The 27860-nt window shown below is 48.5% G+C and overlaps 2 protein-coding genes across 3 annotated transcripts in view; both read right to left on the reverse strand.

The window, feature by feature from the left end:
* SLC13A4 (solute carrier family 13 member 4) overlaps positions 1–8899 on the reverse strand; it is a 40834-nt gene extending 31935 nt beyond the window's left edge. For both annotated transcript variants that reach the window (XM_079931029.1, XM_079931028.1), the window contains exons 1-2: positions 8701–8899; positions 3584–3712 (exon numbers count right to left, since the gene is read on the reverse strand). In XM_079931029.1, coding sequence (XP_079787155.1) covers positions 3584–3712; positions 8701–8799 — 228 coding nt within the window. In that variant the 5' untranslated portion in view covers positions 8800–8899. The remainder of the gene's footprint in view (positions 1–3583; positions 3713–8700) is intronic.
* Positions 8900–12734: 3835 nt separating this feature from the next.
* On the reverse strand, positions 12735–27534 carry FAM180A (family with sequence similarity 180 member A). The gene is made up of 3 exons (XM_079931658.1): positions 27153–27534; positions 16709–16809; positions 12735–15163 (listed from the first exon to the last, which is right to left on the reverse strand). The coding sequence occupies exons 1-3, from the start codon at positions 27226–27228 to the stop codon at positions 14819–14821; spliced, it is 522 nt and encodes a 173-aa protein (XP_079787784.1). The 5' UTR covers positions 27229–27534; the 3' UTR covers positions 12735–14818.
* Positions 27535–27860: the final 326 nt, after the last annotated feature.

Consider the following 27860-nt stretch of genomic DNA (forward strand, 5'->3'; position numbering starts at 1 on the left):
CCCAGACCAGGAATTGAACCCGTGCCCCCTGCATTCGGAGCAGAGTCTTAACCACTGGACCGCCAGGGAAGTCCCAGAAATTATATTTTTTTTTCATTTTTGTCACCTGCAAGGTATCTGTAACATCCCATCTTGTATTGCACATGGTAGGTACAGCACTCAAAATATTTTTCTGAATGTTGACTGAATAACCTGAGGGACAAAAGCCACAGATCCAGGGTCCCACTGATCCTATTCACATGCCTTCCTTCATATGGAGAGTACACTACTGACACACTATCAAGAAACATTGCAATCAAGAAACGTGAACTAAGGGCTAGTGCAAGAATGGCCCGTATGCACAAGACATCGTAAATCCTAGAGGGTGTGAAATCTGGATGGAGAGAGGACGTGTCCACAGCAAGTTTATATCTGATGTATCTCATGTACCGTTTAAAGGACAGAGGTATCAGGGGGCTCCAAGGGAAGTGAACAACTCTTTCAGCTGAGGTTTTTGGAAAGGCTTCAACCAACAGGGTAATTGGGTAGGATCTTAAAAGCTGAAGGAATTGGAGAGAACTTTGCAAAGTGGAAGAGTGGCCTGAGTCCCGGCAGGGGGCTGGGCAAGCACAAGGTGGGTTTGGGGAGTGACGAGTGGATGATTTGTCTGGAGTAGGGGCGCCTGCAGACCCCCGGCCTAGCTTTTCCCAGGGAGCCATGGCACATGCTGCTGTAGGGGAGAAGTCGGTGGCTGTGGAATAGATATTTTCTCTGTCTGCAAAGTCAACTGGCTCACAAAGGGCTATAACCCATGTCCTCTACCTGATCGGCATGTCCTTTAATCTGAGTTTAAAAGGCTAGCTAAACAGATTATATTTGGCCTAAACTGCTCTCCGGAGCTCGGCTGTTAAATATCACCGGCCAAAGCCACTTTATCAGACGGATGGGGTAGGGTTTTTCACCTCAAATGATAAAATTGGCCCCTGGCTTCTCCAGTGTTTTCCACCTCCAGCCCCAGCAATAGCAACACCCAATCTCTCCCTGCAAAGTCTTCCTTTTCTCCTTACAAAGTCCTGTTGCCTTTGAAAACAACTGCCTCCCTAGACTCCTTATAGGTTGAGCCTTCCTGGCTGTGCAGATGGGCAGGCCCTAGGATGAACTGTTGCCTAGCAACATCCCTAGTGTGTGGAGGGGCTGATTGGCCCACCTGTCTATAAGATTCCGCTGCAGGAGGCCCTTGGGGAAATAGAGACATCATCTACTTTAAGACTAAGGCATACTGTTGGCTTTTGGGCTGCCTGTAGTGAAATACAAAGATATTAGTCTTTTAATGAATAGTTAGCTCACTTTAAAGATGTTACTTAAGTTTCAATTCTTTCTATAACTTCACTTCTTCCTCTGCTCTCTACTTTCACCTCCCGACTCATTGGCTTTCGCTTTCACAATTTTAAAGAGAAATCTGCAAGACAAGTTCATTTATGTTTCTCTTAAGAAAAGTAATATTACACTACCAAACGTAAAATAGATAGCTAGTGGGAAGCAGCCGCACAGCACAGGGCGATCAGCTCGGTGCTTTGTGACCACCTAGAGGGGTGGGATAGGGAGGGTGGGAGGGAGTGAGACGCAAGAAGGGAAGAGATATGGGAACATATATATATGTATAACTGATTCACTTTGTTATAAAGCAGAAACTAACACACTATTGTAAAGCAATTATACTCCAATAAAGATGTTAAAAAAAAAAAAAGAGAGCTTCCCTGGTGGCGCAGTGGTTGAGAGTCCGCCTGCCGATGCAGGGGACAAGGGTTCGTGCCCCGGTCCGGGAAGATCCCACATGCCGCGGAGCGGCTGGGCCCGTGAGCCATGGCCGCTGAGCCTGCGCGTCCGGAGCCTGTGCTCCGCAACAGGAGAGGCCACAACAGTGAGAGGCCCGCGTACCGCAAAAAAAAAAAAAAAAAAAAAAAGAAAAGTAATATTGGTGCTTGTTCTTTTAGGCATGCACACAGACCCAGCCTACCTGTTCTCTTTCCACAGAGGCAGGGGGATAATTGGAGTGACTGCCTAGTGCTTCAGGTCCCAGGCTAGCTTTTATGTGGGTCCCCAGGATATTGGTGTTGGACCCATCTCCAGGAATCAAAGCACTGCTGAGGGTTTTGGGGATGCTATCCTTTTTGGAGAGTCTGAGGCTATTATGATTACTAAATGCCAACAAAGGAACTAATGTACCAACAGCCTCCAAACCAAACTGCCCCAAACCAAAACAAGCAAACAAAAACCAGCCATTTGAGTCCATGTAGTAGAAGGACAACTTGTTAACTTGTAGTCAAGTACAGCAATTAGGGGATGGCCTAATTTTTATCTCTGGACTTTAAAAAAAATTCTGTTATCCATGGTTAAGGCATCCCATGGACCCAGGTTCATTATTCCTTCCTCACATCACACAGGTGAAGAGATGTACAGTTCTTAGTATTAACTCACCATGAAGCTACAATAATACATTATGGAGTGTTTTTCTTATGGTACAGTAAGAAAGTGCATAGACTTTGAAATCTGACAGGTATGAGTTTGAATCCAATTCTGCTATTTCCTACTTTGTGATCTTGGGTAAGTTTCTTAACTCTGTGAAACTCTTTCCTCATCCGTAGAATGGAAATATTAATATCTACCTCGTAGACATCTCGGGAGTACTAACTAATACAGCACTTCTGGTGTAGTGCCTGATTCTTAGTAGGAATTCAAACATTAGTTCCCTTTCCTCTTTCTTCTGTGCCTCTGTCCTTAACTAACCTCTACCATTCAATCTCCTTCAGAAACCCTAAGCGGAGACCAGGTGCTATAAGGAGATAATCCAAATGGAACCAGGTGTGAATGAATGAAGACCGTCCTTCATCTTGCTCCAGGTTTCTGGCTGTGATTTTCTTCTCTCCTATTTGTGGTGGGCTTAACTGTTTGCACTGGCACCACCCTGGGCTTCCTGTTGACAATTTCTGTTAGAATTTTAAGAATGCCACAGAGAGAGGGAGAGAGTGAACAGAGGACAGATTCTAGGTAGACAGCAGTCAGGGAAAGAATATGCAGTAATCTTGAGTTGGGAAAGAAGGGACAGAAATGTTTTTTAGAGAAAGTGAAGACATTGTCAGGACTCAGGGAAATGCGGTAAGTCTCTCTGTCGGCAAAGCATTTATTGAGCACCTACTCCATACGGGCTCAGCTTCGTCACGAGATTCCAAGGACCTGGGAGGCCTGATTCCTGCCTTTGAGTGCTTAGAGCTTAATGGACACTCAGAAGAACAGAGAAAGAATCACAGCAGTCTGGCTGAATGTGCCAATCATACAGTTCCCAAAGGGTTTCAGGCTGAAGGAACAATTGGATGTAATTAACCAAAAGGCTTCCTGAAAGAGGCAGTTTGACAGAGATGAAGGTCATGGGTTGAAGGAAAGGAGCTCAGGGTCCAGGACAGCAGGTGCAAAGGCTTAGTGCTAATGGGTTGTCCCAGAGGGTGAAAGAAGCCCCCTCCTCAACTGCTCTGTGAGTCTCCCTTCACCTTGAGCCCTCTTTCACTGGCCCAGCAGGGACCGAGCAGGGGGCTGCTAATGGTCTAACCTCGCTGGATCGCAGGACTCCAAAGAACGGGTAGAGGAAGGCAGGCACCAGGGCTGCAGCTCCAAGAGGCACCGCCTCGGACACCCAGTACACAGCAGTCACGATCAACACGTAAGCACACGCAGCCTCCTGGAAGGGGAGGAAAGTGGGTGGTTAGTCACAGGGACAGCCACTGCCACCAAGGATCCAAAAGAGACCCAGGGCAGAGGCAGGAGGCCCATGGACTCAAACGTGGGCACTGGAACACAGCTCTGGGAGGTGCAAAGGTGGCCTTGGCAGAGAAGTTTGGTGGATACGTGTCATCGTATTTTGGTGGGTGAAGTTATGGCTGCTCCTTGGGGCGACTGATGCCTTGCACGTGGTTTGCACTGGTTTGCAGCAGGGTGGCCACCGGGCCTGTTACGCTATCACAGCTCGGTTGGTTCCTGAAACTGAGCAGGGTAGGGACTGAAATTAACTGCAGTGTCCAGATCATGTACATAAAGGTGGAGTTCACAGTTTTAACTTGGTCTAGGCAGGATATTTTGGTGTCAGATTGATCAGATACTAGAGGTTCTTGGGGTAGCTGAAGGTGGGGATTAATCTGTGTAATTGATTCACATGTGAGTTCTGAAACTGGCCGGTTTGGGGCTGGATCACTCCCTGCTGGGTTGGTGGAGAGAGCTGTCCTGCGCATTGTCAAATGTTTAGCGGCATCCCTGGCCTCTACCCACTAGACGTCTGTAGCACCTCCCCAACTGTGACAACCAAAACTGTCTCTAGACATTGCCAAATGTCCGTTGGCGGCGGGGGGGAATCATCCCTTGTTGAGAACCAGTGCCCTAACCAGTGTCTGGGACACTCCACTGCCTGATGTACATGGAAACTTCCTTCTGACAAAGAGAGTAAGAGTGCTGTCTATCTGGAAGGGAAGGCCTGGAAATTTACCAGGGTTTTCCCCAGCCCACTCCCTTTGCTGGTTGTACAACCGTGGGGTGCGCAGAATAAATAAGTACAACATTCTTATAAAAAATCAGTCCTCCTTAACCTTAGCTCCAGTAATCCTGGTTGCCCCGAATGGTGCTGATTAATGGTGGTGAGAAAGGTCACTGGCTTACTCTTGGGAGAGGTCACTGTCCAAGGGTTTTAGCAATGGACTCCGGAGGGCCAGTGAATAGAAGATCCAAGCTGGCTGTGGACTCCTCCGTTTATACCTAGTTCTAAACCCACTGCGCTCAGGTCTGACCTGCCCTGAGGCTGGCTGGTGATCAAGGAACCTGACAAATCTTGTTCTGTTTATCTCTCCCTTGGGTTCAGAACAAGCGTCCTCAAACTCTTACACAAAAGTTACAAAAGGTCGCCAAGATCAGTGAGGGGCGTCAGGAGTGATTAACCCAGCCTGGCTGGATGGAACCTTGTTCCTTCCTGATACGCATGGATTATGGGGTTGGGGGTTGAGAAATGGGAACTGGGCGCAACAGTTGTTGACTGTAGCTCCCACTGAGATTTCCTCTGGGGCCAAAAGATCAGAGAGAAGTTAAAGCTTTTGGAAGTGCTGATAAGACAACAGAACAAATACTGGGGGGGAAAAGGGCTCCATTTGAAAAAGAATGCAGTTTAGAGAAATGCTCCCTTTACTGCAGAAATAAAAATACCTAAAGGAGTTCAAAGCCCTTCAGCCCACTTGAGCTCACTTATTCCCATCTCCTTCCTGGGAAAGAGACAGAATGGCAAGTGTTGTTTCTAGTTGAAGCAAAGGAGATAGAATGTCTTTCCCTCACTGAGAAGCCCTTATTCCTTACAAAGAACCTTCAGTCTTTCTTGGCTTGGTCATTACAGGTCCAGGAGCGAAGGAAGGAGAGAAAAGGGAGAGAGAGTAAGAGCTATTTCTTTCTACCATGCATCATTTTGGTTTGAATTAGGAGAATTTGGGTAAGCCAAGGTAAACTTTTTGATTGTAACTATTGTTAGGAATTAGAATAAGTTACTGGAGGAAGTCACCAATCCAGCAGTATTAAGAACAGGATAAACTACCATCATTTTAATCTGAACTTTCCTTAGAGCTTTCTGACTTTCATTAGAAAAATGGCCAAGAGACCACCTTCAGATGGCCTTTCCATCTACTTCGCACTCAGTACACCCGTGGAATTTACATAAACTTCCTTTTGCCCCTTCTCAACTGTCTCAGAATTCAGTAGGGAAGCTTATATTCAGATAACCCAGAATCCTCTGTGAAGTTTGTTTACAGGCTCCTGGGTCCCCGCATCTGGCCGTGGTCTGGCAGGTAGCTCCATCAAGGTTGGTGAACTGAACTGGGCTCCTCTGCTGGCTAACAGGTCTCTCTTATCTACTGGAGAAAATATTCTGGAAACCCGCAGCCTCTTATCACTGCTGCTGGTCAGCAGGAATGTAGGGATTGGCGCATACTCGGGCAGTGCCTTTAAGGGATAGTGTTGTCAGTTCTTTTTTGCTCCTGTTGACAAATAAAGGAGCGAGTTCAAAAGTGGCATTTCCCCACAGCGGATGCTCCCTGACCCTGCTACTAACTGATGTTTGCATCTGCTTCTTTCCCTACAGTCTGACCACCCCGATGAAATACCATTCAGACGCCACTGGAAGGAGCTTGAGGTCACGTCATTTGGTGTCATAAACGACTGGAAGGGCTTTTGAAAATTTAGCTTGGGAGTTGGGTGTAACTTTTATCCCACCGGGATGCTGAAGCTGGGCTTCGTTGCAGATGCCCCCCTCTTGACCCTCCTCTTCTGCGTATGGGAAATCAAGTCTGGGCCCCTGGCTTTAGAGAGCCGGGCAGGAAAAAAGGGGAGGTCATACTAATCCTTCCTAAAATGCAGCTGCAGCCTGTCACTTTGAAGAAGCATCAGAACTGCAGGCCAGGAGCTCTTGCCCAGATCACTTCTCTCAGTTCCAGCCCAGAGCAAACGAGGCTATTTAGGGATCTTAAGGATTAAAGATCAGAATCTAAGTGTGATGCGAGGGGGCCGAATAGATGAGAGCCAGTCCCCGTGGTGGTTGCAGAGGAAGGAGAAGCAGCGTCTTACTGACACTGTGACACACGGAGGAATCACCTTTGCAGGGCACACTGGGGCGAGTGGTGAGCAGGCTGCATCCGGGTCTGAGGGCTTTGGCCACCCAGGCTCCATCTAGCTGTCCCGAGGGCTACCCATGAGCACAGACGGGGAAGCTCTGAGGTAGCGTATTTCTCTTTTCTTAAGGCACTGGTTCTCAACTGGAGCCAAGTGTGCCCCCCAGGGAATATTTGGGAATATCTGGAAGCATTTTTGGCTGTCACAGTTGCAGGGGGTGCCTGTGTGCTGCCGGCACCTGATGGGTAGAGACCAGGGACGCTGCTAACCACGCTACAATGCACAGCACAGCACGGCCCTCCCCTCACGACAGAGAACCCTCTCCCCCCGCCCCCAAATGTACCTAGTGTGGCTGTTGAGAAACCCCGCCCTAAGGTGAAACTCAGTTGGACAGAAGGCGCTGGGTCAAGGAAGGGCAAGGTCTCTTGCTCTCAGTGAGTCCATCTTTAAAAACCTATTCAAGAATTTTGATAGACCCCAACAGAGCAGAGGCTTACCTTTCCTCCCTTGTCTCTCCTCTTTTTTTTTTTTTTTCCACAACATCCCTCTTCTGTCACATTTATAGATTTTTTTTGTCTACTTCAATCATTTGTTATTTTGTTTTCTTCTTCATGGGGGTACTTCTCACTAGTCATTGGTAACTGAGAAGCTCCAAGACAGGCTCCCAGAATTAAATGGCTGCACTACCCCCCAGAGTCATGGTCACCAGAGATGGGGCTGACTCAGGGGACACGGGGGGGGGGGCCTGATGCCGCTAATGAGAAGAGCAGGTGCCACTTGGTTGGCATTCCCTTAACCCATCTGACACCGAGTAAAACAAAACAAAACAAAAGCATGAAAAGGAAAAAAAAATCAGCCTACTGGGACAAAGCCAGAAATGGACTAGTGTATAGCCGGGAAAACGTTCAGCGCCAATCACTGTCTGCTAATCCCAGCCGGCTTTCATCAGCAGCTCCCTGGTGCTCTGAGTTTTTATTCTACTAAAGACTTAAACCAGTTTGTTTTTAAGAAACCATTCTAATCCCCTTTAACTGTGTCATTTAATCTTGGTTACGAAGTTACTCTGGGAGCTGAGTGGAAGACACCCTTCCCCTCCCACAAACAAGATTAACCTTTCTTAGCTTATTTTTCCTAAAGTCTCAAGGGTAGTGCCAGCTAGGGGAAGGGGTAAAGCCACTGGGAGGAAGGGGGGGTGGGCAGGGAGAAAAGGAGCCGGAGGAAGGCAAGGAAGGCAAATGACGGTCTCAGAAGCAGAGCCCAGGCTCTTCTGCTCACACAAACCTGGACAAAAAATTGGGCCACAGTCTAGAGTTGGGGGCTCTTATTCTGTTTTATCGAGTCATTTGCTGTCTCTCCGTCAAGAGCACAGAGAAGAAAACACAGAGGATACAAATAATCAAAGGGCCACATGCATGGGACCAGGGCAGGCTGCCAAGCTGCGCTTTCAACTTAAAGTTCAGAAGGAACTTGAGGGATTAAGAGTTTCAAATCCTGGTTATCAGAGCCCACCGTGGTCACCCACAGACCCTGGCTAGATGCACAGGAGCCCGGCCGGGGACCCCACCGCAGTGCACCTCAGGCCGGGGTCCACAGTCCCCTCCCTCCCCCATCTGGGAGGTCTTCCTGGATGTCCAGTTGCTCTCCCATATGGACGGTCACATGTTGACTCCTGGCAAATACCGGCTCTCCAGAGCGCCCTTCTCTTTATCGGGTGTCCGCCTGGCCCCTGCCCCCGAGCAGGCTGGCCCACTGCTCTGTGTCACACAGATCAGCCACTCCAGCCATCGGCCCTTCCTCTTATCTCAGTCCTGGCCAGGGGCCGTGGGGCCGGGGGACTGGGAATGGGGTGAAGGGGTGAAAATGGCAGTTTTTAGGCAGAAAGTACGTTAGCCTCCTCCAGGAAAGCATTTCCATTTCTTTACACCAACAGAAGAATGCTGAGGCGCTGCACGAGCACCCCACTCCCTCCACCGACCTCCCCTCTGACCTCCCACCTGACCCCCTGGCCCCAGGAGGGGACCGGCTGGTACTCACGCTGCTGGGGTGAAGCATGGGCAGAGGCAGCAGCAGGAGCGGCACGAAGATGACGAGCAGCAGCTTCCTGGCTCGGTGGAGGCCCTTCAGCAAACCCATCCTGGACCTCCTCCCCTCGGAGCCCGCGCCCGACAAGTGCCTGTGCTGCTGGCGAAGCTCGCCTCCCTCCAGAAACACTCCTTCAACCTTTCTCGGCTTCCAAGAGTCCTCTCTCGTCTTAAGAGCAGAACAGGAGGGCAGGTAGAGCCTCTGTTTGCAACAAAGGCCGGCCTCCTCGCCTTCGGTTTTAGGTGGGATTGGTGAGCATAGTTTTATGCCCAGCGAAAAGGAAGCGGGAAAGGATGATAAACGGGGGCATAATGGCTCTCTCTTTGCTTGATCAGTAATGGAGTAACTTCATTCCAAAGCTCAGCAAAAGCCCCCTTAATCAATCAAGATTACACCTCTGCTGCAGCTGTCTGGCTGCCGTCTATTGTGCCCTCCAACATTTTTCCCCTCTCTGATGGCCTGTTTTGGGCAGTACCACTTTCGCTCTCTACCTGTGCTGGCTGTACCCCCCTTTCCTTAAAAAATCTAGTCCCCCCGCGTCCCTTAAAACAAACCCCCGAGTTTGTCAGCAGACCATGGAGACTTCAAATAGGGCTGGTCTCTCCTCCCAGGACCTGGCACTTTAACTCTGTTCAAATTGCTCTCCTTCTAATTGGTTTCCCATTATAATTTGCCTTGAGCCTGGGCCTCCAAAGCAGAAAAAAAAAAAGTCCCCAAGACATTCCTTTTTGTCACGGTACAAACTCTTGCTGGAGGCCCACCTTAACTTTCCTTCACCTATGGGACGCAGGACAGAGGCAGTAGCCACGCCCATTCCTCACAGCCAGTCAGCAGGTTGGAAAGAATGAGTCAGTATCTCTTCCAAAGGCAGTTCAGGATTGGTCCCAGCAGGGGCCTGCTGATTCTGCAGAACCTAAGCAATGTGCAAAGCTTATTTTTGTTTCTCAAACATCCTAGGGGCTGGAGTGATGACCATCACTGTAAACAGAATCCCACTTCCTCAAGCACTGCTTTAACGTTGCAAAGCATAGGACCCTGAGTTTTCTCTGGGAGGGCCACTTGCTGACCTAGTCCTTAGGAAGATGAAAATGTCTGGTGGCAGGGAGAAAATGAAATATTAATCCTGGAGAACTTTACCCCAGAGTATAGAATATTAAGTCTTTTAGATTTCCCTGGTGGCAAATGTTGTTTGCTTCAGCACCCGGGTGAATACAAAGCATCTGAGTCAACAGAGGATGTTAGCCTGTCAGAAAGACCACAGACCCTTTTAGGGAGAATGGGAAGGGTACTGCCTCTCTGGAAAAATCTAGATGCCAGTCTCATTTCAGAGGCCCTTGGAGCCCAGACATCTGTGGTCTTTCTGGCTGGAGTAGGTGTTCCAATGTCCCCCTCTGAGGCTCTTTACCAAAAAAGAAGCAGGAGGCTTCCTTTGGCTGGTGTGCAGGGAGGAGGTGGGAGGGCAGGAAAAAAATTGATGGGTGCAGAAATAGGGCCTTTGCAGCCCTTGGACGCTGGAATTTCTGCTGCTTACAGTTCAGGAGAAGCATTCTCTTTTCTCTGAAAAGTCATGTGGATATGGGGCAAGGAAGAAAGAAAAAGAGAGAGAGAGAGAGAGAAAGAGAGAGAGAGAGAGCGAGAGAGAGAGAGAGCGAGAGAGAGAGAGAGAAGGGGAGAGAGAGAGAGAGAGAGAGAGAGAGAAGCCCCCAAACTTTTATATTTGGTGGTCCTTGGCAGCATTGCCTTCATCTGAGAGATGCTGAGCAGAGTCAAGGGTTATGAAATTCACGTTCGCTTGAATTCACAGAACGCAAGGAATGGCATTCTAGGGTCTGCAGCTATGCCAGTTGGAAATAATCCCCAGGCTAAAGGCAAAGTGACTCCAAAAAGGTGACTCTAGAAAACCAGTTCTTCTTGACCTCTAAAGCAGGAGCAACTGTGGACGACCCAGTTTGAAATGTTCTTGCCATTGTAGGATGCGCTACAATGACTCATCTCTTTAAGTGCATTTTAAAGACTGGCTACTGTATTTACTACATCCAGGCCTCATTTTGTGATGGTTTGGAAACTCGGAGTGGGCAAAAACACATGTGTGATGTTTTGGTGGCCAATATTAAAGAGTCGGGGTACAAGTAAACAGCTGTGGAAGTCAACATTCTCTGTTAAACCCATGAGCCACTTCAAATTCCTTGGCGAGATAGTATGAGATAATAAAGATTCCATTAAGCCTGGAAACTCGATCATGACATTTTTATTACACCATAAGTGAATATTTGTTAAATAAAATTATGTGAGTGACATAGTAAGACCAGTAGTTCTCCTTCAGGACTCTATCCACTTTTTAGATAAAGAAAACATTTTCCTAAGGAAATTTTATACATTGCTTAAGAAATGTAAGACAGATTCCACCTATATGAGGTATCAAAAGTAGTCAAACACTTAGAAACAGAAAGTCGAATGGTAGTTGCCAGGGGCTGGGGGGAGAGGGAAAAGCGGAGTTGTGGTTTCATAGGTATCGTTTTTGCAAGATGAAAAAGTTCTGGAGCTCTGTCACACAACAGTGTACATGTAGTTAACATTACTGTACCGTACGCTTAGAAATGGTTCGGATGGTAACTTTCATATGATGTGTTTTTTAACCACAATAAAAAAATGAAAGATATTAAAATGGGTTAGGAAAGTCAGGGGCACCATGTAAAGTCATTTAACGGCCAGTGCTCTGGCCTTTACCACTTATGTGATTTACCACTTACATGATTCTCCTTTATGAAGGTTTCAGCATATAGATGTTTTTCAATGTCTCTTGAGTGACACCAGAGGTAGCCATGAGAATGCCGACTATAGAGGAAACTTCCAGAATTTTTAGATCCTAAAATTTCCCGGCAGTCTAGAAATGGCAGAAGGGTTCCACTGAGTCACAGGCAAGCTTCCACTACTATGTCACACTCTGAATTATTCTTTGAGTAAATATGACAAAATGTGACTGGGTTGTGATGGTGGTGTGTACGGTGCGGCATTAATGAGGCAAAATGGGAGAGTCCGTTGCTGTCCAGGCTACTCTCTCACTGCTCGCTGGGCAAAGAGTCGGGTTTTGGGGTGGTGGTGGTGAGGAGAATGTTTGATTTTGCTTGTAAATGAAGTCAGTGCTATAAAACTTTTTGTGGGTAAACAATTCATTTGTATTCAGCCTAAAATAGTGTTGAAGTATCTAGTTACTAAAAACGAAATTTTCATTTGTCTTTAAAAAGGTGCCCGGGCTTCCCTGGTGGCGCAGTGGTTGAGAGTCCGCCTGCCGATGCAGGGGACATGGGTTCGTGACCCGGTCTGGGAAGATCCCACATGCCGCGGAGCGGCTGGGCCCGTGAGCCATGGCCGCTGAGCCTGCGCGTCCGGAGCCTGTGCTCTGCAACGGGAGAGGCCACAACAGTGAGAGGCCCGCATACAAAAAAAAAAAAAAAGGTTGTGCCCTTCTTCTTTCTTTCCTTTTTTCAGTTGCTTGCCACCTAAGTATGGACCCAATTTATCAGTACAAATGTGCCTTTAATTTTTTGTGGCAGGGTGAATGAACCGCCATTGCTATCACTGGTCCTGGGAACCACCCTCCCATTCACGGATCTCCTACCCCTGGGAGCATGTGTATCCTAACAAGGTAGGCAGGGACGACAAGGGTGGGTCTTTCCTCCTGGTGCCTAGAAGAAAGCTCTCAGATCCATTCTGATAGGGGTGGAGCGCCAGGGTGTATGCAGGACTCTGACTGTTAAGAGTATTGCCCAGTGTCTAAGGATTGAGGCCCTGCTGAGCCCTTCTCCAGCCCACATCCAGGAAAAGCACAAATACTGAAGGTAGGCCGTGAGGCTTATCTACTTTCTGGGCAATCCCAAACTTGTCTGTACCTCTGTCTTGACTTTGTTTTAATCAGACAGTGATCCCCAAAGGAGACAGTGAGCAACAGAGTACGGGCAAGTAGAGGCAGCGAGAGGTCAAGCAGGAGAAACTGGGAGATGCCTCGAGGAATGGATATGAAGATAATCAGAACCGGACCCAAAGACAGAACAGCAGAGACACCAACTGCAATGAAAAGAAAGAGGCAAGTGGAGTGACTGCATGAAAGAGAACATGCAATCTTAGAAAGAGAAAAATTGAACACAAAAGCATATATCAGAGTCTGCATTTGAGGGAGGTAAAAGATCAATATAGCCACAGGGAGTGAGAACCAGAGGGGCTGATTAGTCTTCTGAGCCTGAGGACATCGGGATGCAAAGTGGGATTTTTCTCTGATGATAAACACCTTGTTCCTGCATCCTGGTATTACTTCAAAAGATCATGCAGCTTGCACTGCTAGGCGAGGCTCACTTATTCAAAGATTCTAAAGAAGTCCAGACCAGCTTTCATCTTCATTCAGTGACAATTGTCAGATACCCATTTCAGAATAAAAAATTTAGCCCAGTGAATCCTTGTTTATTCAAAGATCAGACTTCCTGCAGCTTTAGCCTCCAGAACCCAGCTGTAAACCTCGGAGAAGCTGGAAAGATCTCTGAGCTGGTGAGGAATCTTTATTAGGACCCAGGTGCTTTACTCCTAGCAGGGACCTTCATCTATTAACTCTTATTTAATGTGGAATTATAACAAGACTTGCTATCTTATTTTTCAGGCGATGCCCAGTAAGAAAGAACAAATTGCAAAGGGCGAGTTATGTTGGTAGCAAAGAAAATGCTACTTTTATCGCCTGACAGTGAGGAAGGCAACAGAAAAACTCACACCAGATTCAGAGTTAAGAAAGCCTGGGACTGGGCTTCCCTGGTGGCGCAGTGGTTGAGAGTCTGCCTGCCAATGCAGTGGACACGGGTTCGTGCCCCAGTCTAGGAGGATCCCACGTGCCGCGGGGCGGCTGGGCCCGTGAGCCATGGCCACTGAGCCTGCGCGTCCGGAGCCTGTGCTCCGCAACAGGAGAGGCCACAGCGGTGAGAGGCCTGCGTACCGCAAAAAAAAAAAAAAAAAAGAAAGAAAGCCTGGGACCTTTCAGGGTTGATACAAACAGTCCAGCAGAGACATCTCAGGTCCAGGTGTCCTCCCTGTAATATCTCACAGTTAGTTGAATGCTTGTGAACATTTCAGAAGTAGAGGAATCTTAGAGATGATCTCATCTAACTCCTTCATTAGAATGTTTCCAATATACTAAATTCAACCTTACTGGCTTTCATATATATCCAGTCAATATTGCTAAAATGAAAGTTTTGGCCTTTGAAAGGGTAAAATTCTGTCATCTGAAAATCATTTTTGTTTGGAGCACTTAATTCTCTGATAATGCTCAATAATTTTAGCATTAGGATAGGCAGGCCGTGGCACTGGTGCCACCTCTTTCGTTAGGATGACCCTCTCTGCATTAGCTTGGTTTCTCTGTTCAAAAGGCAAGGCATGACAGTAGCATTTCTGTTGGCCCCCTTCATGTTTCTCCTCTACATTAGACCAGGCTTCAGGAAAGAAGAGTCTAGATATATAGGTCATAACTGATTTTCTGACTGATTCTTTTTGGGGACTTTGGGAAAAGTTGAGAAGTATATCCTTGGTTAACAATGTATTTATTTGGCTATAGCTCTAGTTTCTTTATATCTTACTACAGAACTTTGGAAAGGTGTTCATTCAATCCAGCATTCTGATCTCTTAGGACCAAAGAAATCTGTCCCCCACTTTCCCGCCATGCCCAGACTTCTGTTATGTCTCTCCTGGCTCTGTCCTCACTCTTGGGTGTTTGTGTTACAGTCACTCAATGTTAAAGCATATCTTAGACTCCTGCAATTCACCAGGCAAAACATTCAGCCTCTGGAGGCATCTTGAATTACCATTCCAGCCCTTTTTTCCAGCCCAGGTCACGTTATTGATACGAATCACAATCTTATGCTTGTCAAGAAGTTACAAGGGGCAAAGAGCATCGGTGTTTCTTGTTTTATCTTTGCTGCTCTGAGTTGGTGGTATGTGTTTTGTGGCTGGTCTCTGTAAATGGAGTAGAGAATGAAGAATTTCTGGATTACTGTGTGCTGGTCCCTGCTCCCCGGTCCTGGTGCCAGCCAGTCTCTCAGGGAGATGCTCTGGGACATGAGGACCGCATTAAGTCATGCCTCAAGGCATGGAAAAGGCTAAGGAGGGACTGGGCCCAGATATCCTTCTGATGCCCTTGGGACGAGGCTGTGCGGTAGGCTGTGTAGGCCAGGGTCAGCGCTGTCCTTTCGAAGTCCTCTTTCTTGAGGGTGCCTGGGTGGTTGGAGAGGCTGGCGCTCAGCCGCCGGATGTCTGGGATGCTCTTGGGGATCACATCATTGCAGATGGCGCGGAAGTCCGAGGCCTTCCGCAGGGAGGAGAGCTCCTCGTCCTTGATGGAGATCTTCAGGTCAGGGCTGATCTCAAGTTCAGCCAGAAGGAACTGGGGGGAAACATGGGGTGTGGAAAAGCATGAGGCACTCGCTGTGGAGGACATCACTGGATTCACGATCACGTGCGTTCATGTAGGGAGGTGACTTGCAACGAGCTTTGGAATCGAGAGGCCTGGGTCCCAGTCCTGACTTTCCCACCACCTGCGTAACCTCGGACGAGTCACCTAACTTCTCTCAGCCTCCTATTCTTCCTCTGTGGAATGATTAATAACAACAGTACTTCACTGGGATATTGTGAGGAGTAAATAAGACAAATATGAGTGACACCTGTCACTGTGCCTGGTACAAGGCCCCTATTAAGTGACTCTTTGTTGTTTCTAGTGTCCCGAATCACCCCCTTCTCTCCTTCCTCCCTCCCACCCACCAAAGATCTTCTAAAGCGCAGACTGACTATTTTGGATAATTTAAAATCAGAAGCTGGGAATTAGAAGGCTGCAGAGAATTGTGCTAGGAATTAAGTGTGCTGCAGAGATTTGCCCTCATTTCTCGACTGTTCTTTAAGAGTAGGGGTGAGGTCTGTCACAGGCACCCCCTGCTCAGTGCCAGGCTCATATCAGGAACCTCATCAGTACCATTTAGACGGAGTCCTAACTCTCCCCTCTGTCTCTGGCTTCCCCCGGCTCTCATCCATCCTGCGCGCTACTGTCTGTTATCTTCCTAAAACAGGCCTCTTGCTCTGACTCCCACGTTCATGACCTGGCAGAGGTTACGCATTTTCCAGTTCGTTCCCCAAGGCAGGATTTGAAATCTTCTGCCTGGTTCAGCTGCTTGACTATAGCAGGCTGTCCCCTTCTTAGTCAGACAGTCCTAGTACATGCAGGATGTCAGAGGGCGTCCAGACAGGAGGGGAACTTTGGCGATCTTTGGAGTCCCTCCTTTAACAGCTGAGGAGATTCAGGCCCAGGGAGAAATGGTGGCTTATGCAAGGTTACGTAGCTGATGGGCGGCAGAACCAGGACTAAAGCTTAGGTCTCGAACCTGGTATTTTGTCACTGAACCTAACCAAGCGGCCTTGGGTAAAGTTACCTGTGGTTTGGAGGAGAAGTGGGGTCTTGGTGCCAGAGGTATGAGAGGCAGAGGGAGAGAGCCTTTGGGGCGGCCCCAGATTCAAAAATGGGGCTGTCACAGTATGAGGTTACTGAGACACAGCTCCACTCAGACAATAGGTTTGGCATTGCCTGGGCGCTGCTGGTGAGTCCTGGCTTAAAGCTCTGGCTGGGGAATATTGCCCCGCTCTGTTGCTTGGGTGCAGGTAGAGGCGCCTCTGGGCCAAGCCTAAATCTCTAATTTTGCCTCGACGAAACCCCTAATGCCAACCTTCCCTGGGACGGCATGCGGGAAAGGAGAAGGGGGTGCGAGGAACACTTTCCTCTGGGATGGGCAGGATTCCACTACCTCCACACACAAGTCTAGGCCAGTTCCCCGGGCAACAGAGGTCACTCATTTTCAGGGGCTCAGGTCACTTCTCCAAAAAATAGAGAGAAGGAGCAATGCCTTTTGAGTTACTTGCGTGGCCCACTCTCCCCTCTGCCTACCTCATAGAGCAGCTCTACTTCCTCCAGGGAGCTCTGCAGGACGGGGTTCAAGGGCACCGACGAGGATCTCTTTGGCCGGTGGGCGGCAGGGAAGAGCACGGCTGAAAGAAAAAAAGAGTGAGCTCGCCGGGCTGCAGCGTGCGCTGGCTTCTCCCGTGGGCGAACCCCAAGGTTAGCCATCCAGTCTTGAAAGTGACTGACTCCAAGTGGTGGTGGAGCTGCGAGAAAAAGGGGCAGCTTCTTTAAGACACTTGGTTGTGATTTACCAGAAAACTGGGCAATAACTGTAAAAATTGGTGAGACCTCGAGGTAAGTAGGGCCCCCGGAAGTTGTGCAAAGCGCAATTTGCGTAACCATACATGACAGCTCTGCTTCTTGATAATGGCGCCCTTGGGCCATCAAGATAGTGTCCAGTGATGTCCAGAGTACTGTGTTGAAGAAGGGAACTGCATAAGCAAGGATTTCTATTAGAAGTGATAAGAATGAAACATCTTCAACGTGAAGGACACTGGTAGGAATCTCCCACCTCCTGGAAAAGCCGGTTGGCTGTAATATTGCTTTCTCTGTAATCCGTTTATTATCTAGCCCACAAGTTCCTCAGGGGCTTGGATCAATGTGCTTTCATGTTTATGCCTGTGCAGCATAGCCTGGCAGGTTTCCAGGGTGCCCACAAGGTGCAGTTGTTGGCAGACCGCATCCCTGCATTGATGGGGGCCTTGACGGGCAGAGGGTTAGCCCTGCTTCTGCAGACCATCTTGGGGGATGGAGCCTACAAACTCCAGAGCAATAGTTCCTGGCCCAGAATTTTAGCAGGATTTGTTCTCTTTGCCAGAAAAGTGCCCATTTCCCACAGAATCATAGATTTTAGGACTTGAGAAGGCCTTAGCCTCTGCTCACTCACAGCCTCTGCCTCTGGTCTCAGGTGGAGCTCAGGAGGGCGAGGCATCTCCTTCCTACTCCACAGGTTCACAACCTTGACCATACATTAGAGTCGCCCAGGGTGTGTGGGTCCCAGCTCCAGTAGTTCTGATTTAAGTGACTAGGATGTGATTGAGACAGTCAACTTTTTGAAAGCTTCCTAGGTACTTCTAATGGCAGCCAGGTTGCCAGTCAGAAGGTGCTTGACCCAAGCCTGTGTAGAAGGAGCTGTTCCTGCTGAGCGGATGCTCCCAATTCAGCCCAATGCTTCCCAGCCTTGACTGTGCGTCAGAATCACCTGGGAGCTTTATAAACCTACACGCCCAAGGCCGCCTCCCAGGCCAGTTCATGGGCATCTCTGGGGTGGATGTAGGCATTGGGACTTCTGACAGCTCCCCGGTGTTACAACGGGCAGGCAGTGTCCATAACCACTGGGTTACCCAGACCCACCACCAAGCAGCTGGTGCCTGGCTAGAATTCAGAGCTCACTCCCATCCGATGAGGCCTTATAGGGGCATCTGAAGAGACCAAGGCCCTCGTGTTCTCGGAGACAAGAGAGTGGCGGCACAAGGAGGGGTGTACTTTGACCCTACTTTCTCCTTGGTGGGAGGTGACACTAGGACCAGAACTGGTCCTGGACCAAGATGCGGCCTATTCCTTCTTACCATGAAACCCCTTTTCAAGGTAGGATTGAGAGCAACTCCTTTATGTCTTCTCTGTTATTGTGAAATGAAAGGTATTGTTCCCTTTAAAAATATTCACACTGCAGCAGGTGAAGGGGATAGGAGGGAACAAGGTCCTGGCACGGGGCCCTTTCTGCTGCCTCCCGGGAAGTTATTCAAGGCCAGACCTACACGCTCTTCACTCAATTGCTTCTCTGCGAACAGCTACTTCCTTTAACATGCACACCCCTGGTGGACCCCTAGTTCTCAAGAGTTAGGAAGAAAATACTTCCTGATGCAAAGTTGGGCTTAATAATGGAAATGTTGCTTCCAGGAGGCCTTGTTCTCATAATTTTTAAAATAATAACACAGTTTGGGGAAGATTGTTAAAAAACAATTCAACCTCTGGACTAGGGCTGATCATTGCTTCAGAAAGTATATGTGGGGAGCCCCGGAGTCTCACAGATGGACCCCTTCCCCCTTCTTCCCACCTTCCACGGGTGCCCCTCACGTTGCTGTGGCTGCTCTGACGGTGTGTGTGGGGGAGGGGCTTTTATGGCCCTCTGGGCTGTGACGTGCAGCCAGCTCTGGGGCAGGCGTCTCGGCATCTGCCCGTGTCTGACCTCCTATGCATGAGGCTAGGTCTGGAGACCTGGATTCATCCCCACTGGAGATGCTGCCGGTGGTGGGCGAGAGATAAGCTGTGTCGGGCCCACGTCGAAACATTCAGGTAAGAAGTTAAACGACTAGCCACTCCAGAGGTCCTTGTCCATAATGACAGAGGCCGGACCCTGCCAGAATGCAAATGACCCGACCAAGAGCTGACCAACTCCGAGAGGTACACACGCAGACCTTTAAACCAGACCGGCTCCCACGTCGTTAGAAGAACGGCCCTTTCCCTGGGACCCCACCATACACTGCTGTGTTCCTTCTCCATCTCCTTAATTCTTTTTATCTTCTTCTTGCATCCTTTCTATACATTTCACATCTTGCTGTCTACTGCTGGCTCCTGGGAGGGAATGAATTTTATGCTTCTGACCTCAGTGTCTGCATAGAGCTCAATATATATACTGAGTGCAGTCTCAATATATATTTTGGAACGATTTTAAAAATAAACTAGGTATTAAAACAACAACAAAACAGAGCATCCCTGGAGACTCTCCAATTCAGGCTTTGCTGGTTTTCCTTCCTTTCCCTTCTGCCCCATCTCCCAAATTTATGAGGTCATTTTAAGTTCGACTCCGTCCTCGCTGTGAGCGATTATAAGCAGCTTTGGGCAGCCCAGTCTTCGTGAGGCTGATAGTTCTGAGGCCTGAATGCTCCCGCTGGACGGCTGTTAGCGGCTGCACTCTCTCGGAGGGAGAAGGGAGAGAGGCGAACGGGGTGGGGAGGCCAGAGACTGGCAGAAGGATCCCACTCCCTCTTGGGCACCACCTGAGTGTGGAGCCTTGGGCAGGAAGGCTGCTGGGACAGTGTTGTTAAGATCACTGACTTTGTGTGTCTTCTGCCTGGTGTAAAACTAGGCCGATTTGTTTCTTCCTTTTTCACTTAACGCTCCACACCCAGCCCACACTCCGGCTGTTTCTTCAGGTTGTGGACGTGCCCACAAGGACCACTCAGTGTGATCAGGGGACTCCAGAGACTCCCCCATGGCCTTGCATGAAGGTCTGCTGTGCCGGCCAGCCTCGGGCAGGGGGCCAGCCCCTCGTCCCCGAGCCCCCGGACTCATGAGCCTTCAGGGGACATTGTGAAACACTGGACCAACCCGCATGGAACAAAAAATTTACTTGCTAAAATTCACGCCCCATGCACTAATTCAGTTCAGGAACGGGATCCAGGGATTCATGTGTCTTAGCATGTTCTGTCCGTGTCTTCTATTGAGAGACACATTTGGACCTCAGGCCAAAGTTGTTCAGATGTGGGGCCCGGACATCCTAACAGCTTATGAGCTCACTGTGCGTCAGTCAGCATGCTTGTGCTTTCCTTATGTACTTTGTGAGGTAAACATTCACAGCTCATTTTATAGATGAAGAAACTTGGAGGCTAAGAAACTTGCCCTTGGCCACCCAACTTGTTTGTAATAGGCCTGAGATTAAAATCCAGGTCTCAAGGGCTTCAAAACCCAACTGCTGTATTTAAAATAGATAACCAACGAGGACCTACTGTATAGCCCAGGGAGCTCTGCTCAGTACTCTGTAATGACCTAAATGGGGAAAGAATTTGAAAAAGAATAGATACATGTATAGGTATAACTGAATCACTTTCCTGTATACCTGAAACTATCACAACATTGTTAATCAACTATACTCCAATATAAAATAAAAATTAAAAACAAAACAAAACAACATACAAACAAAAAACCCCCAATCTCACCAATAGGGTGAACCACGCTATCTTATTGTAGGTGCATCTGCCCCAAGACTGGGCGTTCTTCAGTTGTGTGTAGCCACGGGAAGGATACATGTAGTTAATTAGGAATGAATGAATGCATATGGTATAAAACATACTCTTAAATGAATCACACATATTTAAACACATCTCTACCTTTGATTGATAATGTGATATACAGGGTCAAATTTCTACAGCCCTATGATCATTCTCTTGCACCAATCCTCGTCTCCTTTGCTCCCTCTTCGTTCCTTTGCAGTCACTAGGCAAAAGCACACCCCATCTCTTTACCTGTTCCACACCTGCACCTGGGTTAAGTGGTCTCACTTGAAATTCGTGATCGTTATTTTCAGGAGGGGCCCGAAATGCTGCCTGACCATTACCCGTATTTCCTGCTTCCCCTCACTCTATTTTAGCGTGACGTGGATGATGATTTCACACCTCCTCCTTTCCCCTCAAACCAGTTACCGGCCTCGTGCCCAGGTCCTCTGACTTCCCTTCTGTTATTGTGTCCCTGCTCTTATCTCGAGCCAACTTGTCCCCGTGTGCACGAGGGCTCCAATAAAGTTGTCGCTCACCTTTCCACTTTTCTCTCCCCCATCATTAATTTTCCCCTCTCTACCGATCTTTCAAGGCAGCATGAAAACACGTTGCTGCTGCTGCTTTAAAAAAAAATCCCCCCTTGCTGGCCGCTCTTCCTTCCCCTCCGTCTCCTCGCCTTGCAGACTCCTGGCCGCAGCCTGGGTCTCTCCCCTCTCACTAGCCACACTGACTTCGTAAGGATGTTCTGCTGTGTATTTCCGGGCCCGACTTCTAGATATGCAGCTGCCTGCGGGAGAGTCTCCTTTTGGATTCGTAATAGTTGTCTCTCCTGATCTCCAACCCAGTCCCAAGCCCCGCCATCCATCACACCTGCTCCGCACCTCCTGCTTTGTCTGCTGTCTTCCCATCTCTTGTAGCTGCTGAGGTCAAAACCTGGGAGTTGTCAGTCATCCTTGCCTTTTCTCTTTCTTTCACATCTCACACCCCACTAATCAGCAAATCTTGTTGGCTCTACCTTCAGGATAGATCTGGAATCTGGCTACTTCTTACCACATCCCAGCTAGCCACCTGATCCAAACCTTGAACATTTCTCCTAATGGTGTCTCTGTTTCCATCCTTGGCTGCCAACTTCATCCTCCTCATTGTATTCTTTTTTTTTTTTTGGCCACGCCACGTGGCATGTGGGATCTTAGTTCCTCTGCCAGGGGTTGAACCCGTGCCCCTGGCAGGGGAAGCGCAGAGTCTTCACCACTGGACCTGCCAGGGAAGTCCACCTCATTGTATTCTTAACACAGCAAGTAAAGCGATTCTGTGAAAACATAGGTTGGATGATGTCAATTCTCTGCCCAGAAACTTCTATGGCTTTCCATCTCCCTCAGAGTAGAAGCCAAAGATCTTCAGATGGCCACCAGGTACTGTGCGACTTGACCTCTCACTACCTCTCTGCACTCATCTGCTATTATCCTCTGGCTCGTGCCCCTCTAGCTGCAGGCCTCCTCACTGTTGCTTGAGCTCACCAAGCATGCCTCTGCCACAGGGCCTTTGAACTTCTGTTCCATCTGCCTGGAATACTCTTTCCCTGGAGACTGCATGGCTCACTCCTGTGTTTCCTTCAGGTCTCAAGTCACCTCCTCAGTGAGGCCCTCCCTGACTCTCCTATTTAAACTTGTGATCCTTTATATCCTCTAATCTGTCCCAACCTTATTGCCATCCAATGAACCAGGTATTTTATTTCTATATGTGCTTATTGTCTGTTTCCTTTCCCTAGGACATCAGCTCACAAGGGCAAGGGATTTTGTCTGTTTTGTTAATGCTGTATTCCCAGTGCCTAAAATCCTGCCGGTGACTGTTGAATGAATAAACAATCCCATAGAAACACATTCACTCTCCTTGTTACTCAACTCCATTGTTTTCAGAGTGCCTCACCAAATCCTTCTCTTTTTAACAGGGTGATTCTGGAACTTATTTGCAGTTACAGGTCCTGGATAATTATCAGAAAGTAGATGTCTTCTCCTGTCTCCATCACACCCTCCCTTTATCTATGAGGAACCACTGTTTGGGTCTAGGAGAAACCGATTTTTTTTTTTTAATTGAAGTATAGTTGATTTACAATGTTATGTTAGTTTCTGGTGTACAGTAAAGTGATCCAGACATACGTATATACACACACACACACACACACACATATATATTCTTTTTCATTATAGGTTATTACAAGATACTGAATATAGTTCCCTGTGCTGTACAGTAGGTCCTTGTTGTTTATCTAGTTTATATATGGTAGTTTGTATCTGCTAATCCCAAACTCCGAATTTATCCTTCTCCCATGCCTTTCACCCTTTGGTAACCATAAGTTTGTTTTCTCTGTCTGTGAGTCTGTTTCTGTTTTGTAAATAAGTTCATCTGTATCATATTTTAGATTCCACATATAAATGATATCGTATGATATTTGTTTTTCTCTGACTTACTTCACTTAGCACGATAATCTCTAGGTCCATCCATGTTGCTGCACATGGCGTTATTTCATTCCTTTTTATGGCTGAGTAGTATTCTGTTGTGTATGTATGTACCACATCTTTATCCATTCATCTGTCAATAGACATTTAGGTTGCTTGCATGTCTTGGTTATTGTGAATAGTGCTGCTATGAACATTGAACTGCATGTAACTTTTCAAATTATGGTTTTCTCCCGATATATGCCCAGGAGTGGGATTGCTGGATCATATGGTGACTCTATTTTTAGTTCTTTAAGGAACCTCCATACTGTTCTCCGTAGTGCCTGCACCAGTTTACATTCCCATCAACAGTAAAGAAGGGTTCCCTTCATACCCAGAGAAGCTACTTTTAATTATCTCAGTCAAGGCTTGCACCTGCACCTGTCTTGCTCCCCAAGCCTTACCTCCTTCAAGCTTTCTTGCCCAGACGTATAGGCAGAAGCCTCCCTAAATGGAAGAGCCTATTTTTGCTTTGAGCCTGATCTTCTCTTTGACTTTTTATAACATGGGATAAAAATCTCTTCTCCCATCTCCCAAATAGGTTAAAAAAAAAAAGAACAATATTAAGGCTGACCATGGTTTCCATGTAACTGTGCAGAGCATCTGTACCAAAGAGCTTATTGGAAAGGATTCACACTGTAGACCATATCATACCAAAATATAACCATATTTTTAATGAATCAGTTGAAGCAACTCTATGGAAATGACTGTGGGTGTGGAAAGGAAAAGCTCTCATTTATAAAAAGTCTTTTGCCAGATCCTACTGACGTCATTTACTTTTTTTTTTTTTTTTGGCCGTACGCGGGCCTCTCACTGTTGTGGCCTCTCCCGTTGTGGAGCACAGGCTCCGGACGCGCAGGCTCAGCGGCCATGGCGCACAGGCTTAGTTGCTCCGTGGCATATGGGATCTTCCCGGACCGGGGCACGAACCCGTGTCCGCTGCATCGGCAGGCGGACTCTCAACCACTGTGCCACCAGGGAAGCCCGTCATTTACTTTTTTGCTCCTGAGCCAGCCCTTCAGAAACACAGTGATGTTCTGAGGTAGCCAGGACCTTGGCCCCGTGTGTTGGGGTCCCCTTGAGTGCTTCTGAAAGGGCTGCTGTGTGTTGGCTCCCCTTGGCCAGAATGTGCCACCGCCCAGGGGGAACACCTGGAAGGGATGGAGGGGTGTGAGTGAGGACATTGAGACTCTGCCTCTGCAGACTGGGCTGGGGGAGTGAGATCCAGCTCTAAGCTTCCGGCTGAGGGATCTGGGGAGTGCTAAGTTCTCCCCCATCCTCCAGCTTTCTTACCTGTTAGTGGTCAGAATAACGCCTCCTAAGGCAGTGACCATGGAGTGAATGAGGTGGCCGCTTAGTCATGCTGGACCAGTGAGTCAGTTGACACTTACTGAAAACACCCATCCGGGGCCCTTCCCTTCACGGAATATTGACGACTGAAAACACACACAGCACTAAACTGGACACGTGAAGATGACATACATTCCACCACTGCAGGGCCACCCTTCCTTATGAAACTGCTTGTCAAAGAAATAACATATGTATTTAATAAAAATCAGATACTTATAGGAATTAATACGTGTATGTTTTTTTTTAAGACTGGCTAGTTCCCTGCAGCCCCCCAGGCGGTGTGCCGGCAGGACCTGGGTGGGGCTGGGACTTGGGCCAGGTGTGTCCACTTCCCAGCAGCCTCGCTAACCACAGGTGGGTCCCTTGGTCTTAATCAAGGCGGTGGGGCTGGAGCAGCCATCCCGGCACAGGGAGCCGCCTCCCAGAGCGGAATCCTAGAGAGCGCCGAGGGAGAGGCTGGGAGAAAGGTAGGAAAAAAAAGATGTCCTGATGGCAGGGTGTATTCCTTTTGGGTTTATTTCCACACTTCTACCCGTGGAGGCAGGGGGTGGTGCTGGGGGGGATGGAGGAGGAGTTTTGTAGGGAGAAGTCGCCCTCTGACTGTTTCCAGAGGGAATTCTTCTAAATTAGGCCTAGCACTGGGGTGGGGGGCAGGGTTGGGGTAAGGATGCAGGTGAAAGGAACAGTTAATACATTTGGAAAAATTGGTTTTTCTCTGGGTGTGTCTCCCATTCCATCATAAAAAAAGGGCAATTGTGTATTCCTTTTATGATTAGAAAAAAATGTTGAAAACGAAAAAAAAAAAAATCAACTACGTGGAAGACTTCTGATGATGGTTGGAAGGGCTCCGCGTCATTTGTTGGCCCCGAACACTGATATGAACGGCTAATCCAGCACTTAGCATCAGCTGCCTCGCCATGGCCTCTGTTTCAGCTGTGTTGGCCTTGTGTCTTTATACAGATTGTTATCATTATTGGGGGGCAGACCCTCCCCAGTGAGGAGGGGTGCAGCCAGAGCAGCTGCTCTCAGGACGTTGCTATAGAACCGATAGTTTTCTGTTGAGAACCTCAGACTTTCTTTCATGAAATTTTTTCCTTTTTTAAGTGGTAGGTAATAGCTGACATTTATATAGCTCCTCACTTACAAAGCGTTTATTTACATTTTTCAATATGACCCTCCCATGACAACACAGTGAGGGTCAGGTTTTGTTACTGTTAATATGTTATCTGTTCATGAACTAAAGCTCAGAGAGGTTAAGTCTTCCCAGACATCACACAGCCAATGAGAGGCAAAACTTAAATCTTTGAGTTCCTTGCAGGATAGCTCATCATGTGCCTATTGTGTTTACAAGCCTTGTAGCAAATCAAATCATCTCATTTGGCTTTCTAACAGCCTGTGCGTTAAAGAGTGGATATTATCATCCTTTTTTAATAGGCAGGTTAAGGAAGGCCCCCAGGGTCACACAGGGGTAAGTGGCAGAACACAGCGCCAAGGTCTCTTTGCTCTGTGCTTCCGGGTGTTGCCCCCAGAGTCTGTGCACGTGATGAGCAGGGAGATGTGTGTGTGAGGGAATAAAAACCCTAACAAGTGCATTGGCTTTTTCTTTCCCCGGTTTCACGTCTGCTCTGCGCCCCAGCTGGCCGTCCCTTCCTTCCCTGACACTCTCGTTGAGAACCAGGGGGCTCATCCTTTTGTTGCTGTGCAGTCGTCACCCTATTTTGGATCTCTGGAAACACCAGTGAGCCTGACTTCTTTTTCCAGTTCTTTCCAGGAGAGAGACCTCAGTTGACTTTAGGCAGTGGAGAGATCTCAGTTCAGATCAGTGTGGAGCAGTCAGCACTATTGGTCCCTTGCTTCCTAAGTGATAAACCCTCATTGACTGGAGATGCCGCCAGTGTCTGCCCACGGGAGCCATAAACGATGCCAGGCCGGCTCTGAGAAGCTGTGTCCCGAGAGCAAGGAAGCCGGCCGTGGGGAGCAGCCTTGCTGGGCTCCTTCCTTTCCAAGGGGGCTGGCCAGGGCGGTAGCAGCCGGGCAGACACGAGGGTGCTGAGGGGCTACTCGTCCTCTCCTGCTGCTGGACCAGCTCTCTCCAGCTGGAAAGATGCATCCACTGCTGCTCAGGAAGCAGCGTGGAGCCCTCCACGTGGACACCCCACTCCCTCCAGGTAGCAGGCCTCTTGCCGGTCAGCACCCCCAGTCCCTTCATGTCAGTATCAGTCCCGAGCACCTGCTCCCCGCACGCCCTGCCCAGCTGCAGCAGCCTGGGGGGTACTCAAGGGAGTCTGTCCACATTATAAGAAGCAAAGATGACTTCCCTCTGGCCTGTCAGAAAGGGATGCTCTCTGCATTCTCCCCCTCGACCCAGTTCCCTCAGCAACTTTGATTTTTTGGTGTCATTTCCCCCGTCACCTTCTAATACCTTCTAGCATGTCGAGAAGCATCAAGCAATTGGCAGAGATGAGATAAAAGGAGGGTGCAGGGCTTCTAATTTCTTCCTGCTCTCTCCATGCTTCCCCCCAAATTCCTAATTGTATCGAAGAAAGAAGAATGAGCATCCAGCAAACAAATAAATTAAAAGCAACTCACCCCTGCTCCACCTGTGCGACAGAGTGGCCTGAGCGTCATAATACAACAGCAGAAGCAGCAACGTCTTCCAACACATCTTTTCCTCCAGAAAGGTGAAAAGTCGCCCTCAGACCCAGTGGGACCCCAGGAGCTACAGGTATGCCCGTACTGGTCCTCCCAGTGTGACGATATTGTGCTTACCTCCCCTTCTTTTTCAGACCTGCAGAGGTGCCCTCTCCTGCCTCAGAAGGGTAGAGGCAAGGGCTGCCTCCTGGGGAGGACAGGAGCGGGACCTCTGTTAATCCTACTCTCTCTGGGATTGGGGCACTGGGCTTCCACAGAGAGACTCTGTTTTTGAGCACATCTGGAGTGACTCATGGGGCATGTGATCTCCTTGGCAGTGGGGTGGATAAATATAATTTCTGTACTTGAGTTCCATGTGTTGGATGCACCCACTGGAATTTTTCTTTAACAAACAGACTTGCGGAACTTGTTAGAGAGCCCGGCAAAGACCTGGCTGCTGTCCCTGTACACACACACACACACGCACACACACACCAGCGCCAGGGGCAAGGGCTGCAGCAAGAGCCAGGTGGCTTGCCTGGTAGACGCCGGGGGCCGACTGAGCCCAGAGTTGCCTTCAGGACAGCAGAGTCATTGTGGTGTCTGGGCTGAGTGTCACTTGTTCCCTTCCCTGCAGCTAGCCCTTGAGGAGCAGGAGAGAGCTGC

This window comes from Stenella coeruleoalba (genome assembly GCF_951394435.1).
Source record: "Stenella coeruleoalba genome assembly, chromosome: 9".
Lineage (NCBI taxonomy): Eukaryota > Metazoa > Chordata > Mammalia > Artiodactyla > Delphinidae > Stenella > Stenella coeruleoalba.